Source organism: Salmo trutta, chromosome 9 (genome assembly GCF_901001165.1).
Source record: "Salmo trutta chromosome 9, fSalTru1.1, whole genome shotgun sequence".
NCBI lineage: Eukaryota > Metazoa > Chordata > Actinopteri > Salmoniformes > Salmonidae > Salmo > Salmo trutta.
Window position 1 is genome coordinate 37189628 of NC_042965.1, and position 26439 is coordinate 37216066.

The window sequence follows — 26439 nt, forward strand, 5'->3', positions numbered from 1 at the left end:
GCTTCTTTTCTCAGAACAAGAAATCAACTGTGGCGCACGAAAAGTAAATCCACTTGACTCAGTGTAACGACAGCGAAGGATAGACTAGGCTAAACACGTGAGAGCCCAAGAAAGAGAAGACAATAACGGAATAAAACTTTATTAATCTTTGATTTAAAGAAAATTAGACATTTTGACTCGGCCTGTTGAAATATTTCGTTTTCTAATCGTTTTCTGTTAGTTTAGTTTTCCGCTGGGCACAAAACAAGATTTGTGACCAAATTATGGTTGGTGGCAATAAACGCCTGCTTATATTGTCGAAGGAGGATGCCTGTTGTTGGCTTCCGCTACTTTCCTGATGCCTCTTTCCTGCTTGTTTATTCTTTTGAAAATGTATGAAATAACGAATAGTTCTGTTACAAATCTGCAATGAACGAAAGTCATCATTCGAGGAGATCGAATTGCGTGCTGATCTTTGGGTTTTCTCATTTATTTGGAACAGTACTCTGTGTGGTTTGGTGTCGCTACACTTTCTTTCAACTCTGGGTACGTCGGTGGCGTAGATAGCGCAGTGGTCAACTTTTTCTCCTCAACTGGAACCTGTATTATACCATACTTGGATAAAGTTTCTGACGTTCCGACAATAACAAATAAACACCTTTTACCGCCGTGGATTATACATACAGAAACCCTGGATAACACAATAGTAGGAGAAAGTGTTGTTTTCTGGAGAGCAGGAACGCGGAGTGTAAGAGGCGTCTAGAAGGATGCTGTTTCTTGTACAATGGAATTGAATACTTTTTTTGCAATTGTTGTGGTTGTTTGTTCAATTTTTTCGAGTTTCAGCCAAGAACTCAATCCCAAAGGCAGGAATGTATGCAAACTACCAGGGTAAGTAAAATAACGGTTCTGTCGATTAAAAAAGGAGTTGCCTGCCTCTATCGCTCTCGATATCGTGCAGCTAGCCTACTTCTTGATGCATTGTGCTTTTATTTATTGATTGCTCACATTGCAAAAAAAAAAAATTTTACGTCGTCTTTCCCTCCACTAACATTTTACATCTTTGATATTGCGTACTAGTTGGTCGTATTTCTTTTCATATGTACAACATCTCCTTACACAAGAAGGAGTCCATCTGAACAGCCATCCCATCCAGATGCGATATGCATCTGAAACCGTGGATAATGTTCCATATTTTCTTATAGGGGGCGCTATATATTGAGTGACACTGGCCTGAAGTCGTGGCATCAGATAGTTGTGTTTCCCAACTCCAGTCCTTGAGTACCCCAACAGCACAGATTTTTGTTGTTGTTGCCCGGACAAGCACATCTGATTCAACTTGTCAACTAATCATCAAGCCCTGAATGAGTTGAATCAGGGGAGTTTGTCCGGGGCTACAACAAAAATGTATTCTGTTGGAGGTACTGAAGGACTGGAGCTGGGAAACATTGAGCTAAATGACTGAAAATAACCACACAAAATGTTATGGCTTCAGCTGCCAGACACAAAGGAACGTAAACAGCTCAGTCTCCCAATGTTTTCATTCGATTCTGAACACCCATGAAGTAAGTGTGTGTGTGTGTGTGTGCGTGCGTGTGTGCGTGAGTGCACAGCAATGACAATCTATTAGCTGAAGCATTAATTTCTTACTCTCCAGTAAGCACCTTTATTATGCAAGCATGTCAAAGGAGGGTCAGGTGCAAGAGAAGAGTGTATGGGATCCAAAGTAGAGGTCATAGCCCGTCTGTGGTCTGCCCTTCAACACACTCTGACATTAGAAAGGAGACCCCAGGGCCCAGCCTGCTTCTATCCTTACCTTTCCTGTTAGAATGTCTCCTGACAATACACCTCCAATAGCCAATGGTGAGCGTTTACAGCACCTCATGTAGTCTGTATAAAACACATTTCTTTATTGTCATAGTTGTTGCCCAGGTCTATATAGTTGGTTTGATGGTCAATACTTTGACTTTTAGCATCCCCACGGAGTGTTTTTGTTTAGGGTACAGTAAACTCTCCATTCTTCATCCTCACCAGATACACATTTGGCATTGGCCCAAATCTCAATTGCAATCATATCCTTAGTTTTTTTTAAAAGCTTGAGTGCTTGCTTTATGGCAGTGCACCATCCCTATCATTTTCTTTCATTTGTTCCTTTTGTTTTATAATTTTACTGGGTTCAGTCACAGGATGAATTGAGGGAAGTTATTTTTAATTTATCATTGCTGCCCAGCATTTCTTATGTGTGTCCTCATGTTATTAATCAGCTCTACTGTAGCTGGGTGTTACTAAATCAGCTCTACTGTAGCTGGGTATGACTAAATGAGCTCTACTGTAGCTGGGTGTTACTAAATCAGCTCTACTGTAGCTGGGTGTTACTAAATCAGCTCTACTGTAGCTGGGTGTTACTAAATCAGCTCTACTGTAGCTGGGTGTTACTAAATCAGCTCTACTGTAGCTGGGTGGTACTACATCAGCTCTACTGTAGCTGGGTGTCACTAAATAATATCTACTGTAGCTGGGTGTTACTAAATCAGCTCTACTGTAACTGGGTGTTACTAAATCAGCTGTACTGTAGCTGGGTGTGACTAAATAATATCTACTGTAGCTGGGTGTTACTAAATCAGCTCTACTGTAGCTGAATGTTACTAAATCAGCTCTACTGTAGCTGGGTGTTACTAAATCAGCTCTACTGTAGCTGGGTGTTACTAAATCAGCTCTACTGTAGCTGGGTGTTACTAAATCAGCTCTACTGTAGCTGAACTTTACTAAATCAGCTCCCTGACTGTAAATTGGCCATTGACAACATCAACAATGCCGGTACACACGTCATCGTTTGTCAGTATTCAGTGCATCATAAAGTACCATGGGAAAGTGAGAAATGCAAAGCAAACCCATAAAAAAGTGGGAAAGCTGCTATCTGATTTTGTCAGTCTCAAGAAACAAATGTAATGTTGAATGAGGAATTCAGTACTAGACGCCCTTCGAAGTGACAAATCACTAATATAGGAGTTACAAAATACAAATGTGGGTCCATCTTTGTTTCGAAACCACATCTTTCACACAAAGAAAAAATTATGTCTTCTCCAGAGCTGTGATGGATTGAACTGTGTGCCAAAGGTCAGATGGGTTCAACCCCATACATGAACAATGTGATTTATCTACATTACACAGATACCATTGACCACCTTGGAAACACCTCACTGAGAGTGGATCTGGTTCATAGTTTACAAAGGTTCATGGCAGCTTTTGATCCATGTTTGCATACCTTTAATCCAGAATTGTAAAGAATCTCTCAAACTCAGCCTACCTCCGTGTCACAGAAGTAGCTTTGAGACATAACAGAGGAGATAAGCTGGCGTAGTTTTAGAGTAAAAAAGTGTGTCTCTCTATCGGTGAGTGTGTGTGTATGCGGGCACTCCCTGTGTCTGACTGAAGGCAGAATGCCATCCCCAACACTTCAGAGGAAGGAAAAGTGTGGCTGGGTCCTCTGGGAGGTCAGTGGTGTGGAAGCAAAAGGAGAGATCCGATCAGTGCAGTGCACGGTGTTTCTGCCACCGACTAGACCGCCATGCCTCTCTAAACTCACACACCCCACTACTTTCTGGCTAGACGTGGGGTCATCTTAAAACAGTATTTGTTTTCTTTAAGATATTTTAGCTGTAGCTTGCCTGGTGCAATGGAACCAATAGATTAGTCCCAAAAGTGCAAACCCCTGCCCTGTCCATCTGACACTCCAGGCTCAATGAAACACTGAAAGTTTAAAAGAAAACAAATACTATTAGAAAGAGGAGGAAGGGAAGCGCTACTAAGGTACACAATAGTAAATGTTGGTAGACAGAAGGTGCTCTTTGGTAAAAGGGTTGAGTTGGTCTTCAAAAAGAAAGGAGGACCAAGGCACTCCTCATATAATTGATTAAAATGCCTTTATTAGTATGGCATGTTCAATAGAAACAATGTTTTTAAAAAACCAACGCGTTTCGGCTGCATGGCCTTCATCAGGGTGTACAAAAGTTTTGTACACCCTGATGAAGGCCATGCAGCCGAAACGCGTCGTTTTTTTAAAACCATTGTTTCTATTGAACATGCCATACTAATAAAGGCATTTTAATCAATTATATGAGGAGTGCCTTGGTCCTCCTTTCTTTTTGAAAACAAATACTATTTTGAGGTGGTGGGGATAGTGATGGTGTTGGTGGTGTGGTGGTAGTAGTTGTGGGGGTGGTGGTAGTAGTGGTGGTGGGGTTGGTAGTTGATGCTGGTGGGGATGATAGTGGTGGTAGTAGTTGTCGTGGTGGTGATAGTGCTGGTAGTAGTTGTGGTGGTAGTCATGGTGCTGGTGGTGATAGTGTTGGTAGTTGTTGTGGTAGTGATGGTTGTGATAGTGTTGGTAGTACATTTACATTTACGTCATTTAGCAGACGCTCTTATCCAGAGCGACTTACAAATTGGTGCATTCACCTTATGATATCCAGTGGAACAACCACTTTACAATAGTACATCTATATCTTTTTTGTTGGGGGGGGTTAGAAGGATTACTTTATCCTATCCCAGGTATTCCTTAAAGAGGTGGGGTTTCAGGTGTCTCCGGAAGGTGGTGATTGACTCCGCTGTCCTGGCGTCGTGAGGGAGCTTGTTCCACCATTGGGGTGCCAGAGCAGCGAACAGTTTTGACTGGGCTGAGCGGGAACTGTGCTTCCGCAGAGGTAGGGAGGCGAGCAGGCCAGAGGTGGATGAATGCAGTGCCCTTCTTTGGGTGTAGGGACTGATCAGAGCCTGAAGGTACGGAGGTGCCGTTCCCCTCACAGCTCCGTAGGCAAGCACCATGGTCTTGTAGCAGATGCGAGCTTCAGCTGGAAGCCAGTGGAGTGTGCGGAGGAGCGGGGTGACGTGAGAAAACTTGGGAAGGTTGAACACCAGACGGGCTGCGGCGTTCTGGATGAGTTGTAGGGGTTTAATGGCACAGGCAGGGAGCCCCGCCAGCAGCGAGTTGCAGTAATCCAGACGGGAGATGACAAGTGCCTGGATTAGGACCTGCGCCTCTTCCTGTGTGAGGCAGGGTCGTACTCTGCGAATGTTGTAGAGCATGAACCTACAGGATCGGGTCACCGCCTTGATGTTAGCGGAGAACGACAGGGTGTTGTCCAGGGTCACGCCAAGGCTCTTAGCACTCTGGGAGGAGGACACAATGGAGTTGTCAACCGTGATGGCGAGATCATGAAACGGGCAGTCCTTCCCCGGGAGGAAGAGCAGCTCCGTCTTGCCGAGGTTCAGCTTGAGGTGGTGATCCGTCATCCACACTGATATGTCTGCCAGACATGCAGAGATGCGATTCGCCACCTGGTTATCAGAAGGGGGAAAGGAGAAGATTAATTGTGTGTCGTCTGCGTAGCAATGATAGGAGAGACCATGTGAGGATATGACAGAACCAAGTGACTTGGTGTATAGCGGGAATATGAGAGGGCCTTTAACTGAGCCCTGGGGGACACCACTGGTGAGAGCACGTGGTGCGGAGACGGATTCTCACCACGCCACCTGGTAGGAGCAACCTGTCAGGTAGGACGCAATCCAAGAGTGAGCCACGCCGGAGATGCCCAACTCGGAGAGGGTGGAGAGGAGGATCTGATGGTTCACAGTATCAAAGGCAGCAGATAGGTCTAGAAGGATGAGAGGAGAGAGAGTTAGCTTTAGCAGTGCGGAGAGCCTCCGTGACACAGAGAAGAGCCGTCTCAGTTGAATGACCAGTCTTGAAACCTGACTGATTTGGATCAAGAAAGTCATAGTAGTTGTGGTGGTGATAGTGTTGGTAGTAGTTGTGGTGGTAGTGATGGTTGTGGTGGTGCTGGTGGTGATAGTGTTGGAGATGGTGTTGGTGGTGGTTCAGGGCTGTGGCGTGTTGTTGTGCTACACTGAGTGTTTCCTGTCTTATCTTGTTCCTCTCTGACACGCTCCTTTTACTTCCCCTCTGTTTCAGGTCACCAGGCTTGATATGCTGCAGCGGGTGGGGGCAGCTAGGCGATGAATGTTTGACACGTATGTATACATATCAACATCAAAACACAGTATTTCCATACCTCTTCATATTCACATTTGTAATGTATCAGTAACATCACAACATGGTAGGTTTTCATGTTGTGGATATTGCTAATAATAATTCAATATTCACCTCCTCCCACCAGCTCTTTGTGTAGGGAACTTTACCTGTAAGGAGAATGAGGTGTGCGTCAGGCCCAATGAATGTCGCTGTCGCCATGGATATTTCGGAGCCAGTTGTGATACAAGTAAGCAACTTGCTTTTGTGATACTATATTTCAAACGTATATATTGAAATCACTTTCATGGCCATGACTTGTACTTTCATTGTCAAGGGAACCATTATGTTACAGTTAATTGTTGAAATGAAACTGAACTGTCAGCTCTGAATGAACGGTGTTGAATATGCTGTCCTAAACCAACAGGAGGGAAATGTTGAAACCATTCTATATTATATTCCTTGACTTGTGAAGTTCCGGTGATCATCTAAAAGGTCTCTATCCTTCTTCCCCAGAGTGCCCAACCCAATTCTGGGGCCCGGACTGCAAGGGCAAGTGCCAGTGCTTCCCCAACGGCCACTGTGACGACGTGACGGGCAAGTGCACATGCAACCCCAACCGCTGGGGGCCCAACTGCGAGAAGCCCTGCCTCTGCCAGAAGGGCAAGTGTGACCAGGACACGGGCTCGTGCACATGCCACCATGGCTTCTGGGGCCCTCAGTGTGCTAACAATTGCTACTGCAGTCTCAACTCTGTTTGTGACCAGAACACAGGAAGGTGTAACTGTAGTCTAGGTTGGTCGGGGAGGAACTGTGCCATCCAGTGTAACTGCAATAACTCACCATGCGAGCAGTTTACGGGTCGGTGCCAGTGCCAGAAGAGACTTTGGGGCCCGCGGTGCGAGAGGTATTGTCAGTGTATTCATGGGAAGTGCAACCAGGCGGACGGCTCGTGTACCTGTACGCCGGGGTACCGAGGGAAGTTCTGCAGGGAACCGTGTCCCGCTGGATTCTATGGACAGAACTGCAGGAACAGGTGAGGAACCAAAACACTGGAGGGAAACATTCGAGTTCACTGGATAGGGAGTATTATTCTAACAGAATAGGGAACATAACATTTTTCATGAAAATGTAACAGATGTGAAACATTAAAAGCCAATGATCCTAAAGCATAAGTTTTTCTCTTTATTTTTGCTAAGGATCTTAACGTTCAAATCCATATTATATTGTATCTATATTGTACAGTGTTTTTTGAAAATATGAATTGACATAAGCTCCAGCTGATAACTCCTAACATAATCTTCAACATGTTAGGTCATGGAGAAACAGTTTAATAGGGAGATACTGGGGAATTGGTGTTCACATTATCTCAAAATAATCATCCAATATGCTGAAGCCATTCAGTTGAAGTGGATAACCTTGTTCAGGGTCTGCAGAACTGGTGTTATACAGTCGTGGCCAAAAATATTGGCACCTTTGCACTTTTTTCAAGTAACTCACAATTTTCCCTAAAAATAAGTTTAAATTGCACTGCATCGCAGTGCTAGCTGCGCCACTAGAGATTCTGGGTTCGAATCCAGGCTCTGTCGCAACCGGCCGCGACCGGGAGACCCATGGGGCGGCGCACAATTGGCCCAGGGTCGTCCGGGTTAGGTGAGGGTTTGACCGGCAGTGATGTCCTTGTCCCATCACGCGCTAGCGACTCCTGTGGCGGACCGGTCGCAGTGCATACTGACACATTTGCCAGGTGTACGGTGTTTCCTCCGACACATTGGTGCGGCTGGCTTCCGGGTTAAGTGGGCATTGTGTCAAGAAGCAGTGCGGCTTGGTTGGGTTGTGTTTCAGAGGACGCACGGCTCTCGACCTTCGCCTCTCCCGAGTCCGTACGGGAGTTGCAGTGATGAGACAAGACTGTAACTACCAATTGGATACCATGAAATTGGGGAGAAAAAATAAGTTGAAATTGACAAGTATTTGGTCTCCACAATTCTTTATTTCATTGTTAATATTACAGAACCTTTGTTTTGATTCAGAACTTAATATATCCATTTAAATCAGAAAAGAAACAGAAATTGCACATTTTTTACACCCTAGACTTAATATCTGGTAGCACAGCCTTTGATAAAAAAAGAACTGCAATCAAGCGTTTTCTACAGCCATTGAAGAGCTTCCTACACCTCTGTACTGGCAGTTTGGCCCACTGTTCTTGTGCAAACTGCTCCAGTTTTCCCAAATTTGAAGGGTGCATTTTCCCAACTGCCTTTTCAGATCCCTCCACAAGTTTTCAATGGGATTTAGATCTGGACTCATTGCTGGTCACTTCAGAACAGTCCAGCGTTTGCCTTGAACCATTCCTGAGTGCTTTTTGAAGTGTGTTTTGGGTCATTGTCCAGCTGGAAAACCATGACCTTCGACAGAGACCCAGCTTTCTGACACATGGTCCGACATTGCGCTCAAAAATGCCTTGGTATTTTCCTGATTTCATGATGCCATGAACATGTTCAAGACACCCAGTGCCAGAGTCAGCAAAGCAACCCCAAATCATCACTGAACCTCCTCCATGTTTGACTGTAGGGAAGGTGTTCTTTTTTTGAAGGCTTCATTTTGTTTTCTGTAAACGTAAAGATGATGTCCTTTACCAAAAAGCTCTAATTTGGTCTCATCTGTCCACAGGACATTCTCCCAGAAGGATTTTGGCATGTTCAGGTGTGTTTTGGAAAATTGAATTCAGGCTTTCTTATGTCTTTCTCACAGCAGTGGGGTCCTCCTGGCTCTCCTACCATATAACCCCCTTGTATTGAGTTGGCGACGGATGGTGTGAGTTGAAACTGTCCTACCTTGTGTCTGAAGGTCAGCTTGAATCTGTGGCACAGTTGACCGAGGTGCTTTCTCCACCATTTGAACAATCCTTCACTGCAATCTTCCATCAAGTTTTCTCTTGCGGCCACATCCAGGGAGGTTGGCTACAGTGGCATGGGCCTTAAACTTCTTGATAACATTGCATACAGTGGAAAAAGTAACTTCAAGGTCTCTGGAGATGGACTTGTAGCCTTCAGATTGTCCATGCTTGACTACAATCTTGTGTCTGACCTCTTTTAATGATTTTTATATTGCAGGTACCTGCAACTCACCACAGGTGAGCTCATTTCCAAAGTAAAGGAGAATCACATGCTTGAAATGTAATTATTTCTAACTACTTCTAGAAGGTTTGAATAATATTGTCCGGGATATTTTAGGATTTCTTTGTGGAATAAGCTTACTAAATTATTCAGTTTTTTTTTTTTTAAATGCACACCAAACACATGCATACAGTATGTGGATATCAAAATATGTTTTAATTTCAACGGTTCTCTGGAAGAAATTGTGTATTATTTTACTAAAGTACAAAGGTGCCAACATTTATGGCCACGACTGTACAACCCCAATGTAGCAACTTACCCACACTTCTCTAACCTTAGTGTTGTAGATATTCTAAGGATAGGTACAGGTGTAGAATCTTAATTTGAGCCAGTTTGCTGCAACAGGACATGTGAATTATTATGTGGATTATAATTAATGGACAATTTTGGAGGAGTTGATACATTTTTCATTAGCGAAAATCAAGTCTAAAATGTAAAAGTGGAAATTACAAACTTCAGAAGCCTTTTTAAAACCTCAAATACATTAAAAGTTCTGCAACAGGGTGATCAAATTAAGATCCTACATCTGCACTACACACATTGAAAATGTATACAGGTCCCAAATGTAGCAAATCCTCAAGTGTTATCTTACACATAAGGCATTGTTTTGACAGCACCAAAACTATGAGATATTACCAAAACTGACCAAAATGTCATCCAATAGTCATGCTGCTCCCAAATTGTGATGACAGACTCGGCTTCGTCCAAAAAGCTCCCTATTTCTATATAGTGCAATACTTTCTCTCTGCACGACATAAGGAATATGGTGCCATTTTTCACACAACCAATGTTTCCACTTCCATTCTAATGTCTCCCCCTCTTTCAGCCTCTCTCCCCCCAGTTGTTGGCATGTCTCCCCCTCTTTCAGCCTCTCTTCCCCCAGGTGTTCTAATGTCTCCCCCTCTTTCGGTCTCTCTCCCCCCAGGTGTTCTAATGTCTCCCCCTCTTTTGGCCTCTTTTCCCCCAGGTGTTCTAATGTCTCCCCCTCTCCCCTCTCTCTCCCCCTAGGTGTTCTAATGTCTCCCCCTCTTTCAGCCTCTCTTCTCCGAGGTGTTCTAATGTCTCCCCCTTTTTCGGTCTTTCTTCCCCCAGGTGTTGAAATGTCTCCCCCTCTTTCGGTCTCTCTCCCCCCAGGTGTTCTAATGTCTCCCCCTCTTTTGGCCTCTCTTCCCCCAGGTGTTCTAATGTCTCCCCCTCTCCCCTCTCTCTCCCCCTAGGTGCCCTAATGTCTCCCCCTCTCCCCTCTCTCTCCCCCTAGGTGTTCTAATGTCTCCCCCTCTTTTGGCCTCTCTTCCCCCAGGTGTTCTAATGTCTCTCTCTCTCTCCCCCCAGGTGTGGGCACTGTAAGGGGCAGCAGCCCTGTAAGATAACCGAGGGCAGGTGTGTAACCTGTGAGAGGGGCTGGAACGGGACCAAGTGTGACCAGATGTGCCTGTCAGGCTTCTTCGGAGAGAACTGCCTGGATGTGTGTCCTCCGTGTAAAGACGGCCACTTCTGCAACCGCATCGACGGAAAGTGCTCCCACTGCAACCCCGGCTGGATCGGGGACAGGTGAGAGAGAGGCCTCACGCATACACCTGGACCCACGGACAGGGGTAGACAAACGTGTGTACACACAGACACAGACACACACACACACACAGACACAAACACACACACAGACACAAACACACACACAGACACAAACACACACACAGACACAAACACACACACAAACACACACACATACACATACACACACAGACACACTCATACACACACACATACACACAGACAAACACAGACAGACACACACACACACACACACAGACACATACACACAGACACATACACACACACACACACACAGACACATACACACACACATGTTCACATTCCATTAGGGTTCATTGTAGTTGTTTAGTAGGAGAGTAAATATTTATTGCCCTAATGGGTATTTAACTTTCAACATAACATTTCATATCGACAGATGATGTGGAAAAACACATTATCTTTATTGTTTAGTGCAGTCATGTTGTCCACTTGTTCTCATGCCAACATATCATTCACAGACTTTTTGTATTTCCATTTCAAGCACTTGAAAGAATCATTTCAAAGATTCGAACTTGTACTAACCAATGCAATCGTGCTGTGCTAATGTTCTGAGTGTGTACACATTTTTACAGTACTTTTCAGTATGTGATTTACGTAGATACTGTCTTATAGTTACTACATCAGAGGATTGAACTTGTGCTTGCATGCGTTGCTAATGGCTCTGAGACGTGACTCAGTATTTTCTTTGTTATTTTTTTATCATTACAATGACTATAATCAATATTGCTTCACGTTGTGTCCCATCCTGTCCTCTAGGTGTGAGGTGCGTTGTCCCAACGGAACTTATGGGGATAACTGTGAGAATGACTGCAGCCACTGTTTTAACGGCGTCTGTCACGTTGCCACCGGAGAGTGCCTGTGTGACCCAGGATTTTACGGGACATAGTAAGTCACGAGAATGAAACCCGCATCAAAACATCCTGTATGCGCCTCCCCTCATGTCTACAATACTCAGACAGAATGTTCAACAATTTAAAAAAAAATTGTACGCACTCATGCTTCACGCCTAGAGGTTTCCTGATTACATGGCCAAACCAGGAAACCCTTTAGAACCTAGCATATTTCTAGTGCCCAGGTCACTAGTGGTTGGGAAAAACTCCTGGTTGTACGTACAGATATAGGATCTTAATTTGACCCCTTTTGTCACAGCAAAATAATCCTGCAGCACAGGGTTTGAACGTTTAGTCCATAATGTTGCTTGATCGGTGGTTAGGCTATTTGGCCAAGTAGGCTACATTACATTTTTAATATAACCTTGTTAGTGTGGGTTTTCCGTGAATCTGCATTTCAGAAAAATTCTTAGCAACAAAAGAGTGATCAAATGAAGATCCTATATCTGTAAGCATTATTCAGTCAATGCCAGTAGTCAGTCAGTCAGTGAAGAGGGAGCTTCATATAGTCATTGTAGTACATTACTAGTTTATTCCCCGTCTATTTCAATGCATCTGTCTCAGTCACTAAGATGTTGTATGTGTCTGTCTTCTAGCTGCAACATGACGTGTCAGATGGGTCAGTATGGAGTGAACTGTGCCCAGACCTGCACCTGTAACGACAACAACTGTAACCCAGTGTCTGGGGCCTGCAACCTACGTAAGGAAACCACTCTCTGTATTTCCTCATTCACTTTTCCAGATCTGGGAGAATGTTAGCATGTCTGTCTGTGAGTTGGACGGAGACAGCGAGCACTAACACACGTTTATTCAGGTTACTGTAGTAGAGTTGACATGGAGGAACCCTGATTGCCTTTCCAGAATGCCTGGTATCATTTTTTACTACTGTGTTTGTTGGCCTTGTTCCTATCCAGCCGGAGAGAGAGAGAGAGAGACAGGGGGTGGGTGGGTGGGTGGGTGGTAGGAGGGATGAAGGTGAGAGAGAAGGAAAGTAAGGGGAAAAGAAAGAAAGAGAGAGGGAGAAAGAGAGAAAAAAGATAAATAGAGTGAGGGAGGATGGGAGAGAAAGAGGGCGAGAGAGTGAGGGAGGATGGTAGAGAGAGAAAGAGGGAGAGAATGAGGGAGGATGGTGGAGAGAAAAATAGGGAGAGAGTTAGGGAGGATGGTAAAGAGAGAGAGAGAAAGAAGGAGAGTGAGGGAGGGGGGATGGTAGAGAAAGGGATGATGGTAGAGCGGGTGAGGGAGGATGGTAGCTAGATAATGTGAGGGAGGATGGGAGAGAGAGTGGGAGGATGGTAGAGGGAGAAAAAAATGGACAGTGAGGGAGGATGGTAGAGAGAATAAAGCAAAGAGAGCGATAAAGAATGAATAGAGAGTAAGAGAGAGAGAGAACTGGAGGAGGAAAAGAGATGGGATAGCGGGAGGAGAGGAAACGAGGTCACCAGAGGTTTTTTGCAAATGGGCATGTTGGGAAGCGGCGATGATGTCACTGGGTCAGGCCATTCAGCTGTGCCAGGCCAGTCCCTTCCTTTATCCAGCTGTGAACATAGAGGCCCAACACGCCACACCAAGGACACACAACCATTCTTCCACAGCCTCTATGACAGCAGAGGGACATAGAGGGCCAGGGGCCACCAGTATTTATCTAACTGCTAGGTTATCTCAGTGACTGTGCCATCTGGCTGCAGTGTGTCTGTGGTGATTAAGGCTGCGTCTGAAATTGCTCTCCTTTTACAGTGCACCACTTTTGATCAGGGCTCCATAGGCCTAGAGATGCTTATCAATGAAATGTATTTATAAATCCCTTCTTACATCAGCTGATGTCACAAAGTGCTGTACAGAAACCCAGCCTAAAACCCCAAACAGCAAGTAATGCAGGTGTAGAAGCATGGTGGCTAGGAAAAACTGCCTAGAAAGGCCAGGACCTAGGAAGAAACCTAGAGAGGAACCAGGCTATGAGGGGTGGCCAGTCCTCTTCTGGCTGTGCCGGGTGGAGATTATAACAGAACATGGCCAAGATGTTCAAATATTCATAGATGACCAGCAGGGTCAAATAATAATAATAATAATCACTGTGGTTGTCGAGGGTGCAACAGGTCAGCACCTCAGGAGCAAATGTCAGTTGGCTTTTCATAGCCGATCATTCAGAGTATCTCTACCGCTCCTGCTGTCTCTAGAGAGTTGAAAGCACCATGTCTGGGGACAGGTAGCACGTCCGGTGAACAGGTCAGGGTTCCATAGCCATAGGTAGAACAGTTGAAACTGGAGCAGCAGCATGGCCAGGTGGACTGGGAACAGCAAGGAGTCATCAGGCCAGGTAGTCCTGAGGGGAGGGAGGGAGGGGGAGAGAAAACACACACTTAACTTCAATTCACACAGGACACCTGATAAGACAGGAGAAATACTCTAGATATAACAGACTGACCCTAGCTCCCCCGACACATAAACTACTGCAGCATTGAGACTGGAGGGGTTGGGAGACACTGAGTTGTATGTGTAACCAGCCTAGAAAGGGAGGGTGCTTCTAAATCATGAAGGAATTATGGGGGTAAAGGGAATCGTAATAGAGTGAGTGAAGGATAGGGTTCAGTGGATGCTTCTAGAAGTCAGTTAAGTGGATCCACAACAGGAGATGGATAAAGAGACTGGTGAATTTAACATCTATTACTTATCTCTATTGGATATCTCTTCAATGCCCACTTCATGGTACAGACGATATGTCGACAGTACTTACATGGTGCAGAAAGGCTCGAGTTTCAGCTCCAGAGTCTTGGTTCTGGGAGTTCAGGGAGTTCTGACAGAGAATGTCAGTTGGTACCAGATATATACAGATGGCTCTGGTTGGCACTGGCAATCTGTACCAGTGTGGCACACCCATAAACCCCTGCTTGTGTCTGTCTGTCTGCTGTTTTAGAGCCTAACCAGCGGATGGGTGTGATCGCGGCGGGAACCCTGGTCTTCTTTCTGCTCATTGTCCTCCTCTCACTCCTCTGCTGCTGCTGCCTCTGCAGAAATAAACACCACCACAAGTGAGTGACAGACACAGGCCTGGTGTAGGGTAAGGGCGGGTGATGGGATGGAGGGTTAGAGAAGATTGGGCCATTCCTTTTTAAAATAGCAGAGGGCTACATCCTTTAAAGAGTTTTTACCCTTTTATCTTGTATCGTCACTGTCGGAAAAAAGTAGGCACAAATGGAGTTACAATATTTTTCTTTTGACAGCAATAATATATAGTATTACAGTATATACAGTATAGTTAGGGCCATGAGTTTTTTGATATATAGTATTACAGTATAGTTAGGGCTATGGGTTTTTTGATATATAGTATTACAGTACATACAGTATAGTTAGGGCTATGGGTTTTTCCTGGTCGTGATACCTGATCAGGAAATACTGTGGGTCCTTGTTATAGGTTACAACCGAGTTTAAACGTCCTGCACAGTATATCTTATGTTGCCAAATCCAAAATGGGTCAGTATGATAATGTGTGTGGTCTTTTTCTTCAAGTGGCCCATGGCATGTAGCTCGTACTGCAAGCGTGTCAGTGTAGATGAACCTCACCCACATTTGAATCGGTTTGTATGGTTTAGTAATTTAGTATGTTTTCCATGGCGTCACCCCTCCCTCTTTCCCTCAGTCCTGACCAAGACAACTCTACCAACAGTAAAAAAGCCAGGCGGATCCTGTGTGGACGATTCAGCCGAATCAGCACCAAACTCCCCCGGATCCCACTGAGACGGCAGAAGCTGCCTAAAGTAGTCGGTAAGCCCTAATCCCTCCTCCCTGATAGGCTACTGCCTTCACCATGCCAAGACAGAGGCTGCTTCTGTGTCCCAAATGGCACCCTATTTCTTAAGGGCTCTGGTGAAAAGAAGTGCCATTTTGGACACTCTAACCAAGCCACTGTTGCTGTCCTCAAACCTCCTTTGTTCATGTCTCTTGATGTCCTAATAGTTTCTGTGTCTCTAGTCATTACAAACCTCTAACTCTTCAGCAAAAGAGAGAGAGCATTTTCATTTTCCCTTTGCTCTGTGACCTGTCTCTGTGACTATGTTGAGTGGTTTTCAGACAATGAATAGGGTTGAAAAGTGTACTGCAGCTGCCAAATGGGTTTGGGGTTTCATCTGAGAGGAATGCAATGGTTGCGGGCCTTATTATTCTTGGCACCTCTTAAATACCATGTGTTCATATTATTACAACCCCTCACTTCCTCTCTCCTGAGCTCCTCTTCTAGTGGGATGAAGGCTGTGTTAGTAAGAGAGACAGAAAGGGTCAGTGTAGTGATGTGGTGCTCAGGTACGTCTGATTGGTGTTGAGTGATACCTTATCAAAGGCTGCTGTGTTATTAGTAATGTGGAGAGTAGCTCCTGTCTGTCTGTCTGTGTGGAGGGAGGGAGGTTTGGATTGTCTGTCTGTCAGGACCCATCTCAGGTCAGCTTTAAGGACATTACACATAGCTTACATACTGAATAACTCTCCTCTTTCTACCCAGATGCCTTCTGGAATCTTTAGACATTCCAGACACAGCCATGTTCTGAATCGGCGTTGGCCAGGATGCATTGGCTCTGCTATGTAGGAGATCAATTGAATCATGGACATCTGCTTCTGAATGCATGGATGGTCTGAGTATAGTATATTTTGAAGGGCCGGAGTAGTGCCCTATTTGTGGACATCATTGTAGTCACTCTACAGAGTAATATTACACCTTTTTAAAGCGGTCGTTAAAAAACAAGTGGCGATGAAAGAGTTAAACAGCAGTGACCTCGTTTCACTTCTCCTCTCTTTCACAATGAGTAGCATGTGCTTCTCTTCTTCAGCTGACTAGTTCAGCTAACAGCTGTCTTCATCACGCCTGCATAGAAACACACACTGGAACAGTATTGTCTTTGTCAGAGACTTGTCTTGTGTCATGGCACATTAACAGCATTTTCTAAAAACACCCTCAAAGTTTACTGTAACATATAAACAATCGGCCAGAGGCTTTAGAAATTGCATTTTGTTAAAAGTCAGAGCGTCCGACCTCCTTTCAAACAAACAAGCCCTTTCATTCTTGTATACACAAAGCATATGCCATGCCTGGGTTGCAATCAACTAGAACAAACTACCACTTTGGGAATTTCAGAGAGTAGAATAGAGTTTTTGGTCCAAGCCAAAACCAATTTTCTCTTAAGTTTTCCTCCCTCACATTCAAGAATACATGACAACCCAATTAATTTTACTGTCCTTCTCCCACTGAAGCTTATAGATCCTCCTCTTGTTCATAAGGGGAGATAAACTGGTCAGCCTTTCCCTCCCTCCCCAGAGCCAGGCCACTCTGCTCTGCTCTGCTTTCCTCGTTGCCTGCCTACAGAAGCGTGGCCTGCCTGCCAGCGTTTTGAAACTCTACCCTCCCTGGGGCTCCTTCAGTCCCTGCAACATTCCGCAGGAGGCCCACTGGACTAAAAACAGGAAGTGGCCAAATTTACCCCAACCTGTGTCAGACCTATGATTTATCCACACTGGAGTCAACACACTACAACAGATGTGGCAAAGGAAAGAGGGACAGGGGAGAAATGGGAAGAAATCATGTGTGCTGTTTTTGCATAGGTCATTTAGCTCCTTCATACACAAACTCTCACCCATCTCAAGATAAAGGAAAGAGAAACAGAGGGAGGAGGACAAGGAAGAAAACGTTTGCTCTGTCTTGCATAGCTCATAGCTCCTCCGCTTCTCAATACGTAAACGTTCCCCCATCCCCCTCCTCTACTTATTAAACCTCCAAACTGCTTCGACTTTGTCATTCCATGCCCTATACTATAGCTAGCTATCTGACGCTCGGCTGGCTGGCTTCCCCCATTCCCATTCCGTGGCACTCTGTGTGTCTGCGTGGGCTCTGGTCAAAAGTAGTGTACTATATAGGGGATAGGGTGCCATTTGGAATGCAATTACATGTCCGAATGCTTCCCTGTGAAAAGTGATGTAGAGTGGGACCACCTGCTCCAGTGTTGTTGGCCTCACAGGCAGCTATTATAGGACTGTGCAGCTGGGGCACGGTTGTCCAACGTTGGCCTCTGTGTAGGCAGGGCTTTCAGTGGCGTCCTGTCTCTCTCTTAAGATGAATGTGGCTCCGGACATTTAGTCTGGTGTGAACATCCAAGGACAGCAGTTGTTGGTTTACTGTTGCGTTAAGATAACGGAGGCTTAGTTACTTTACAATAGACCCTAGACTCGTAGAAAGTTAAATATAACCTAAAACGGTTCTTCTGCTGTCCCCATAGGAGAACCCTTTGAAGAACCTTGTATTATTTCTACAGAGGGTTCTACAAGGAACCCAAAAGTGTTCTACTCGGAGCCAAAAAGTGTTCTACTTATCGGTTCATAGGTTATCCTATGGGGACAGCCGAAGAACCCGTTTGGAACCCTTTTTTCTAAGAGTGTATACCAGGGGTCGGCAACAGGCGGCCCGCGGGCCCCCCAAATTTTTAGTAAAACTATGATTTTAGTTTTTGGTTAAAAAAAAAAATCACCAGGAATTCAGATAAAAATGTGTTTAATTTAGAAAAGTATTCCCGATAATAAAAAATAAAAAAAGAGACATATGTGATCATGTCTCAATGTAACCAGGGTAGGAAATGACTCTTATTTTCAAATACAACCTCCTTTTGGGCTTAGTTGGGGTCAATTTGCAGTGTATGAATTATTCTAATTATGTTCCAGCCCCCCGACCACCTAGTTGCCTACCCCCGCCCTGTACTATACCAATTGGCCACTTCACCAGTACTGTTTGTCTGCACAGTCTAGTACAGCATTTGGTTAGTTAGTCAATGAGCTTAGGACCACTCTGCTACTTACATTGCATCTGTTCTCTTCAGTCTATCACAGAAGGGCTGCTACAATAGAGAAAGTGCAAACCACCCATAAAGACATTTAGATGTATGTATGTATGTATGTATGTATGTATGTATGTATGTATGTATGTATGTATGTATGTATGTATGTATGTATGTATGTATGTATGTATGTATGTATGTATGTATGTATGTATGTATGTATGTATCGCCTTCATTGAATTTGAGCAAAATATTTTTTTTCTTGAAGAAAAGCAGCTATGAAGTTATTTTCCTGGATAAATATCTGGTGGGTATTGTTTACAGTATATTTTTTCTAACCTACTGCCATTGCTACAATCCAACAAATGTAATCTACATCAAGTCAAGTTCCTTAATATAATCATCCAGTCACCATTGTACTGTAGTATTGCAATTTTTCCAGGAACAATATCCGAATTATTCATTCCGAGACTGTGCAGTCTGCTGGATATCCTTATAATAAGCTCAGCTGTCAGTGGAAATTCCCACCAACAAAGTCCCCTGATTTCACTAGCGTTGTGAGACTAATAGAATTCTGCTGCCCTTGTGTTGACACATCTCCTGGTAGTCATTTAGTTGTAGCTGTACTACACCTGGCCATGCTGTTGGTACTAGAGGTCAGTTGTTTTACAGTTTGGAAGATGACGTCCATGCCACAACCATATCTTATACCACAATAAGGACCAAAATGGAAATATGTTGTAAAACTTAATTGGTTCTTCCTCGATGATTTTACATGCAATAAATCTGCTTGTGTGGCGGATTGTGTTTCAAACTGTCAAATAAATCAAATCCAATACATAGAGACTCAGGGTAGTTAGAGGGGATCTTTCAGCCGAAACACGGTTTAGGGTTAGCTTAGTGTCAGCGGAGAACAAACGGATGGGCTCATGTGTCATCGGGTGGAGGGGCGATGTACGTAGACGAATCTGATGTGGTCAGTGTCCAGTTAACGCCCAGTCACACACAGTCAGTTAGTCCACTGCCAGATGGGGAAAGGAGAGCAACCACAGGCGTCCCAAACAGAACACAGCTGTCCTCAGACTGAAGGGTCAGCAGAATACACCAACATGGAGGCAGGGAGGGAGGGAGGCAGGGAGGGAGGGAGGGAGGATCTACATTTAGGAAAAATAGCATTCGCTAGCTAATTTCTCAGTAAATACTTTTGTTCAAAGAATAGATAGACCAGATATTAAAATGTCCAATGCACACCCACAAATCAAGGACTTGATCATATACGTCATCACAGAAAAGTTGTATATCTTTTCAAACATAACTTTGTCTCAAGCTACCCTTTATCTTTCATTACAACCCCAACACACTCACATCTCCATTTGTTGTTCTTGTTAGGTAGTCCCATTCCCTTCCCCCCCTTCTCTGACCCTGTTTCTCTGTGCCCTAACCCCTCCAGTAGCCCACCACCCTGAGAACACATTCAACTGCAGCTTCATCGAGCCCCCCTCTGTAGCTGAGCTGCCCAGCCCCTCCTCCTGGTCCTCCCAGGAGTCCTTCGATTCCTTCGAAGAGGAACCCAGTGATGATGGCCCTGTGTACTGTGTTCCCCATGAAGGTGAGTAATTACGCACGCACAAGCAAACACACCATCACAAGCACGGACGCATGCACACACACACAGTGAAGGCGGCCCCGTCTAAACAATGTGAAACCCCATGAAGTCGTCAGGAAAGAAAAACAAACACTGTGATTTGATTTGACACGGCAACTTCACAAATAAACACATGTTGGCCCGAACGGATGCATGCACACTCACACGTACTCACACTCTTGGAGTGGGATTTGTTTGTCACAAGGGCACTGTGAGTCACACACCTCTGGAAAGCTAATTAGATTAATAGGATAGTAAGTTCTCCTTATCGTGTGCCATTGAGCCCAGTTCCTTCCCCCATGTGCAATTTTTTTAATAAAAAATAAAGTTCAAATTATTACCTGTGGTTTGATCAACCTGCAATAGAGCATGCTTGAAAATATGACGATTGGCATGGTTTTGAGTGGTTTTGAGCAAACATACATTTGTAAATTTACTCAACAAGCTTGTTCAAATTCAGCTCACCTCGGGTAGTATGTGTTGCTTTAATGTACAATTGTAAGGCAACCAGCTGCAATAGGATTGTGAGTTTGCTCAACATTTGAGTGTATCCTTCCAAAGGGAAACATATACATTTGTTTTTATTCTTATATTTCTTATACATTTATACATGTGAGCAAATTTGTTGACTGAACAAACGTTCATACATTAGCTCAATTTCTTTTCCTGACAGAATAATGCTCATCAAGCAATTAGTTTCATTTGCTTTTTACAGTGTGGCTGCAAAAGCATGAACAGGAAATGTAATGGTAAATTTAGAAAATGGCACATGTTCAATTCATGACTCACTCCTTGCAGTTTGTTGGAAAATATCCATGCCCACCAGTTTTTTGTATCGTGTGGGGAAGTTAGATTTCCCAGAAACAATGTTAAAGACCAGTACTTTGGCGACCAAGTAAGTATTTTTGTAAACATGCCTCACATCTACATCCTTTATCCCTGATGATGCAGTCATACTGTATTTCCTGATCACCTATGTATGACCACCATTACCATCCAATCTAAACCTGACTCTCATCCATGTTCTCTCTTCCTGTCCTATAGAGTCGCTGAATGAGAATAAGGTGAAGGGCAGTTCCCCTGTGGCTGAGATGCCAGCAGCAGCCTTCCACGGTGAGGATGATACAGGTGGGTATACCTCCCTAAAAGACACCAGCGCCACCACCTACAAACCCCAGGATGGGAGTGAAGCGCCCCTCAAATCCTCAGACAGCGAGGGCTCCACCAGCAGTTCTGAGTCAGCCATTGGGGCCCTTTATGCTCGCATTGCACACCTCTCCAAGAATTCCAAGGAGGAAGAAGATGGGGGTGACAGCATGGTCACCATCGAGGTCAAGGGTAACAGGAAATCACCGTCCTCGGGGGGAAAGACCAGGACTAAACCACGCCCGCCAGACCCCTCCACAAAACCCAAGGTGTCGTGGATCCATGGGAACAACGGGGGTACCACTCTCCAGGTGGAGAAGCCGAACCAGGGGGGCAAGGGGCTAACATTTCCCAAGGTGAAGACAACCAGGAGCTCCAGCAACAGCTCAGCCAAGAGCGAAGAGAGGCAGAGGCTGAAGGAGAATTCCAAGGAGAAGAGCAACCGAGAGGAAAAGGGGACAGAGGTCAACGGCTCCCCCAACAAGGCCCACTGGGTGGGGAGGTCCGGGGAGAACATGAACCACATGGAGCACATCAACGGGGTGGTGCAGAACGCTCTCAAGAAGATCGGCAACTTCCACAACTCCGACAAGAAGGCAGCCGCTGTGGAGATCCCCAAGGAGGCGCCCAAGAGCCCCAAAGTGATCCACCCACACATGAACTCAGAGGCCGCCACACTCCTGGCCGCCCAGCTCAAGGAGAAGACGCAGAGCATCACCCGGAACGAGGGCACAGGCCTGGTAAAGACTAACGGCCTGTCCACCCCGATCCTCCGGGGCCGAGGAGAACGGGAAAAGCCCACCCCTCCGCAGAAGGCCAAACGGACCACCGCTCCCACACCAGGCCACCAGGGCTCCAACAAGCCTCTGCTGCCTACCACCACCAGCCTCCAGAAGATGGTGGGGGTCCCCAAAACGGACCCAGCTACCCCCGAGGTCGCCCCCAAGAGCCCGGAGAAGCAGGACTTGAACGGCTCTAGAGTGGGAGAGGGTTGTTGTGGTGCGGGGGACCCCACTCCAAAGAAGACCCCCATCCAAAAGCCTCCCCGAAAGAAAGGCAAGGATGGGACATTGGATACTACTCTGGAAACTAAGACACCAACAAAGACAGCGATTATGCCACCGCAGATAGTCAAATAGACAGTTTTTTTAATTATTGTTTCTCACAGACAGGACAATGGTGACAATGGTGAATTAATTACTTTTCTTCCAACGGAGACATGCAAAAGGACTTGGTGGTTGTTCATCAAAGGAATTTATTATTTTTGCACGTGTGTGCTGTGTGTCCAGAACCAGTGGAAAGTAAGTAGAACTTGTTTTTAAACTGTGGTTCTTCTCATTGGTGTGGGAGTGGGTTTGTAATATATTGAACTGTATACCATACTAGTATTACATGGACTGAAATTGAAAGTAATTTCATGGACTCTTTTCATAAACCTGCGATGTATCTGTTTTCTACTACAACGCCAAACATAACTGGGGGAGAGTGCTGACAGTGCCAAGCAATCGTATTTAATTTCCTCCATATTTCTCCAATGCTCACAACTAAGTATTCATGTAAGAATCTCATCATTGTATCATTATAATTTAAAAACTTTTTTCCTCAATATTCTATGCGATGCAATCAAATCTATGCAATGTAAGTGAGGTGAAGTAAGGCTAAGTTGAACCATGGTACTGAGAATACAAGTACAATATTTTTTCAGTTTGATTTAAATTAGCCAGTTACACTCCATAAAGGAGATTGTTGACGTCTTTTTTTGTTGTCCTTTTTTGTTGTTAATATGTTGCGTAATACAGAATACAAACCATTTTAACTTCAGTACAGTATCTAGCTCGTCCTGAGTTGCCCTGTTCTTCAAATCAAGATTCTCTCCTTTGGCATTGGATTTTATTGTCTTTAGAGAGTACATTCTTTCACAATTTTGTCAGTCATGGTTTGTTGGCAAACAAATTCGCTTTTTGAACTCAAGCAAACTGTTAAGGAAGCATTGCGTTGTCATTCTGCTCCTAACAGAGCTATGGCCTCATGAGACTCGGCAATACATTTTTGTCCTCTCTAATTGTTATTCGTTTTTGTTCCGTATCTCTAAGGCCTGTGTTAGGTCCTGTTGTCCCTTTTGAGAGGACATTCTGGGATTTTCAATGATATAACATGTGTAGTGTGTCATCTTCATAAAAAAACTAATCTGGTTCAAAATGTCTCTATTACAATTTCCATCACAATTAACACATTTTATTGTGTTATTATCATTTTTGTGAGTTTGATATTCAAATTGTTTCTAATAAGTAAATATCTCAGGAATAGTTTGGTAAGTTTTCAGAGCAGTGTAATACATTTTCCACCTAAAATAAGAGTAACTTTTAGATATGCTCTCGTTTTACAAGTAAAACCAGCAAAAGAAATGCTAAGCTATCTTTTAATTGTGCTTATCGAATAGCTAGCTAGTGTAAATGCCATACTTTTAGGTTCTTTCCAAATCCTTACTTCAATCTCACCCACGTACGGGTAAGCAACGCTCCGTATCAAGAAGTAATAAAGAACATCCTTGCATAATGTTTCTATGCATTGTTGTTTCTGTAACCATTGTTTCATAAAGGGCATGAAACAATGGCTACAGTGCTAGAGGCGTGACTACAGGCTGTATCACAACCGGCCGTGATTGGGTGTCCCATAGGGCTGTGCACAATTGGCCCAGCGTTGTCCGGGTTTGGCCGGGGTAGGCCGTCATTGTAAATAAGAATTTGTTCTTAACTGACTTGCCTAGTTAAATAAAACATTTAAAAAATGTAATGATGGATTAGTCATCTGGTCTTATCACAATGTTGTCTATTAGGTTGAAGGCATTGCGGAAGTTTCCCTATAAAAAGGCAGTGATCATTGTCCTAATGGATGGAGTCAGTCTGGTCAAACAAACAACTTTTGGTTGTGAACTGATATCTCCCTTCTCTGCTGCTCAGATACATTAGTGCATTTGTTACGTACCTCCTAGTAGGAGGGAGGTGCATGGAATCATGAGCAGGAGAGCAAGGAAGTCCCAGTGGCACAATCGTTTATTAAAGGCGTCCCAAACAAACAACAACATGAGAGAAAACACGCTAAAACGAAGTCGCCACACACAGGGAAGAAACGCAACACACGGAGGAGAAACCTCTACTCCTAGAAATAAATAAATAAATCAAAACGGTAACATTACCGTGAGCAAAAAACCCCGTGGTGCATACACGCACCCCTAACAACGTAACTCTGAACAATCCCGCACAAAGACTAGCAGGCAGCGGGGTGTAAATAAACCCATCGAAATCAACTAAATGAACACAGGTGTGAAAAAACAGACAGACACAAACGAAAAGGAAAAATGGATCGGTGGCAGCTAGTAGGCCGGCGACGACGACCGCCGCCCGAACAGGGAGAGGAGCCACCTTCGGTGGAAGTCGTGACAGCATTATTATTCTGTGGAAGGCCCTAAGTAGCTACATCTTCTCTGATTCATAAAGGCATAGTATAGTGGAACACTCGCTATAGCAAGTATTTCAATTGCAATAATAAATAGAAAAGCACATCCTCATGATAATTTAATACTTTCAGAAAAATTACCATTATTTATCATTTCACATGCAAGGTTGTTGTGCATGACTTTTCTGCTGTTTTGCCAAGAGATTACACCACTAATGTCTGATGGTACCATTCATTGTTACTGGGAAATATTACGTAGCAGAAGAAATACAACACAAACTGTTTGATACTTCAGTCATTAACTTCCTGTGGTTTAATTCACTATTGCATGACTTAGTCTAGACATGTTATATTGTTTTGATGCCAAGTTTACTTTGTCCCAACTTGAATTACGAAGTGTGGTAAATTAGTTTATCAAAGCCAGCTAATTGGGGCGGCAGGTACCCTGGTAGTTAGAGCGTGGGGCCAGTAACCGAAAGGTTGCTGGATCATATCCCTGAGCTGACAAGGGAAAAATCTGTTGTTCTGCCCCTGAACAAGGCAGTTAACCCACTGACTTGCCTAGTTAAATAAAGGTTAAAAAAAATATAAAAAAATAAGCTAATTAGCTAATTATCACCCTATCCTAGACCCAAAGGAATGTATTGTGTCTATTACTGTAATCAGTGTAAGACATGGGAAATATGATGGGTGTGGTTTTGAGCAAACGTAAATTTACTCAACAAGCTTGTTCAAATTGGGCTCACGAGTAGAATGTACAGTTGTAAGGCGACTAGCTGCAATAGGATAAGTTGACATGGAATTGTTTTAATGGTCATAATGGTGTTTGATAAAATATAGAATTTGGCCTTTAGTACCAAATCCCATAGAAACGCATTGAATAACACATTCATAAAGGGAATAAGGTTTTATAGTGTCTGTCCTATATCTTTGAGATATAAGAAAGCTCAGGAAATATACAAAATATATATTTTTTACACATATTTAACCCCTTTTTTTTGGGTAGGCACACAAATACCTCCATACTTCCATTAATTTTTTCAAAACCGGTACCGTTTACATTCAGATGAGTCTCGTGGGGCTTGTGGGGGTCATAGAGCAAAACGGAGACCCTCATCGTGTTCGTGGGAGTCGCATCTATCCATAGAGTGGACTCTACAGCAGTTTTCATGAGAAGTCTGATTTTCGGGATGTCTCGTGGTCTGACAAACACCACTATAGCTCAGCCACCTCTTCCACCACAGATGAGGAAGGCCGTCATAGGCGGATGTGGTGATATCGCTAGCTTAAACTGATGGATTTTGATGGGATTTGTTTTATTATGTTAATTAGATTGATGCACCGGTGCGTCAATAGACTCTAGGGGGCTACAGTAATATAGTTGTGTGTTTTTATGCATATGATAGTAACTACATTGCAAGAGGAAGCTCACAGAACTGGAGCGTATGGGATATGGACACAACATATTCATATAAAATTAAATGTGCATATTATAGTACATAAGTGACAGTGGTTTATGCTGTGGATTCAAACTTACATTTCACTTTCACAGTTTGAAAAGCTATTTGACAGTGCTTATGATTCCTACACATTTGTATTGCTGTTTTCATTTTTTTTAAATTTGGGTTTCAACGATACAGCCAGTCTCCTCTTTACCAGTTATTTTTTTCTACATGTGAAAGTATAATTGTTTATGTTTGTAAGCTGTGCTTAT

At 44.1% G+C, this 26439-nt stretch overlaps 1 protein-coding gene across 3 annotated transcripts; it reads left to right on the forward strand.

The window, feature by feature from the left end:
- LOC115200491 (scavenger receptor class F member 2) lies at positions 1–24621 on the forward strand. 3 transcript variants are annotated; one of them, XM_029763601.1, is made up of 11 exons: positions 1–870; positions 5951–6009; positions 6156–6257; positions 6524–7043; positions 10519–10737; positions 11536–11664; positions 12266–12369; positions 14584–14698; positions 15307–15431; positions 19929–20087; positions 21168–24621. In XM_029763601.1, exons 1-11 carry the CDS (start codon positions 764–766, stop codon positions 22406–22408), a joined length of 2880 nt encoding a protein of 959 aa, XP_029619461.1. In that variant the 5' UTR covers positions 1–763; the 3' UTR covers positions 22409–24621. The 3 variants fall into 3 exon arrangements, with proteins under 3 accessions (XP_029619461.1, XP_029619462.1, XP_029619463.1); XM_029763602.1 differs by having other exon boundaries at positions 19932–20087; XM_029763603.1 differs by having other exon boundaries at positions 15334–15431.
- The last annotated feature ends 1818 nt before the right edge of the window (positions 24622–26439 follow it).

Coding starts and splice junctions, on each gene's coding strand:
- LOC115200491 (XM_029763601.1), top strand. CDS start 764: ATGGAATTGAATACTTTTTTTGCAATTGTTGTGGTTGTTTGTTCAATT. Junction 871..5,950: donor AATGTATGCAAACTACCAGG/GTAAGTAAAATA, acceptor CCTCTGTTTCAG/GTCACCAGGCTTGATATGCT. Junction 11,665..12,265: donor CCAGGATTTTACGGGACATA/GTAAGTCACGAG, acceptor TCTGTCTTCTAG/CTGCAACATGACGTGTCAGA.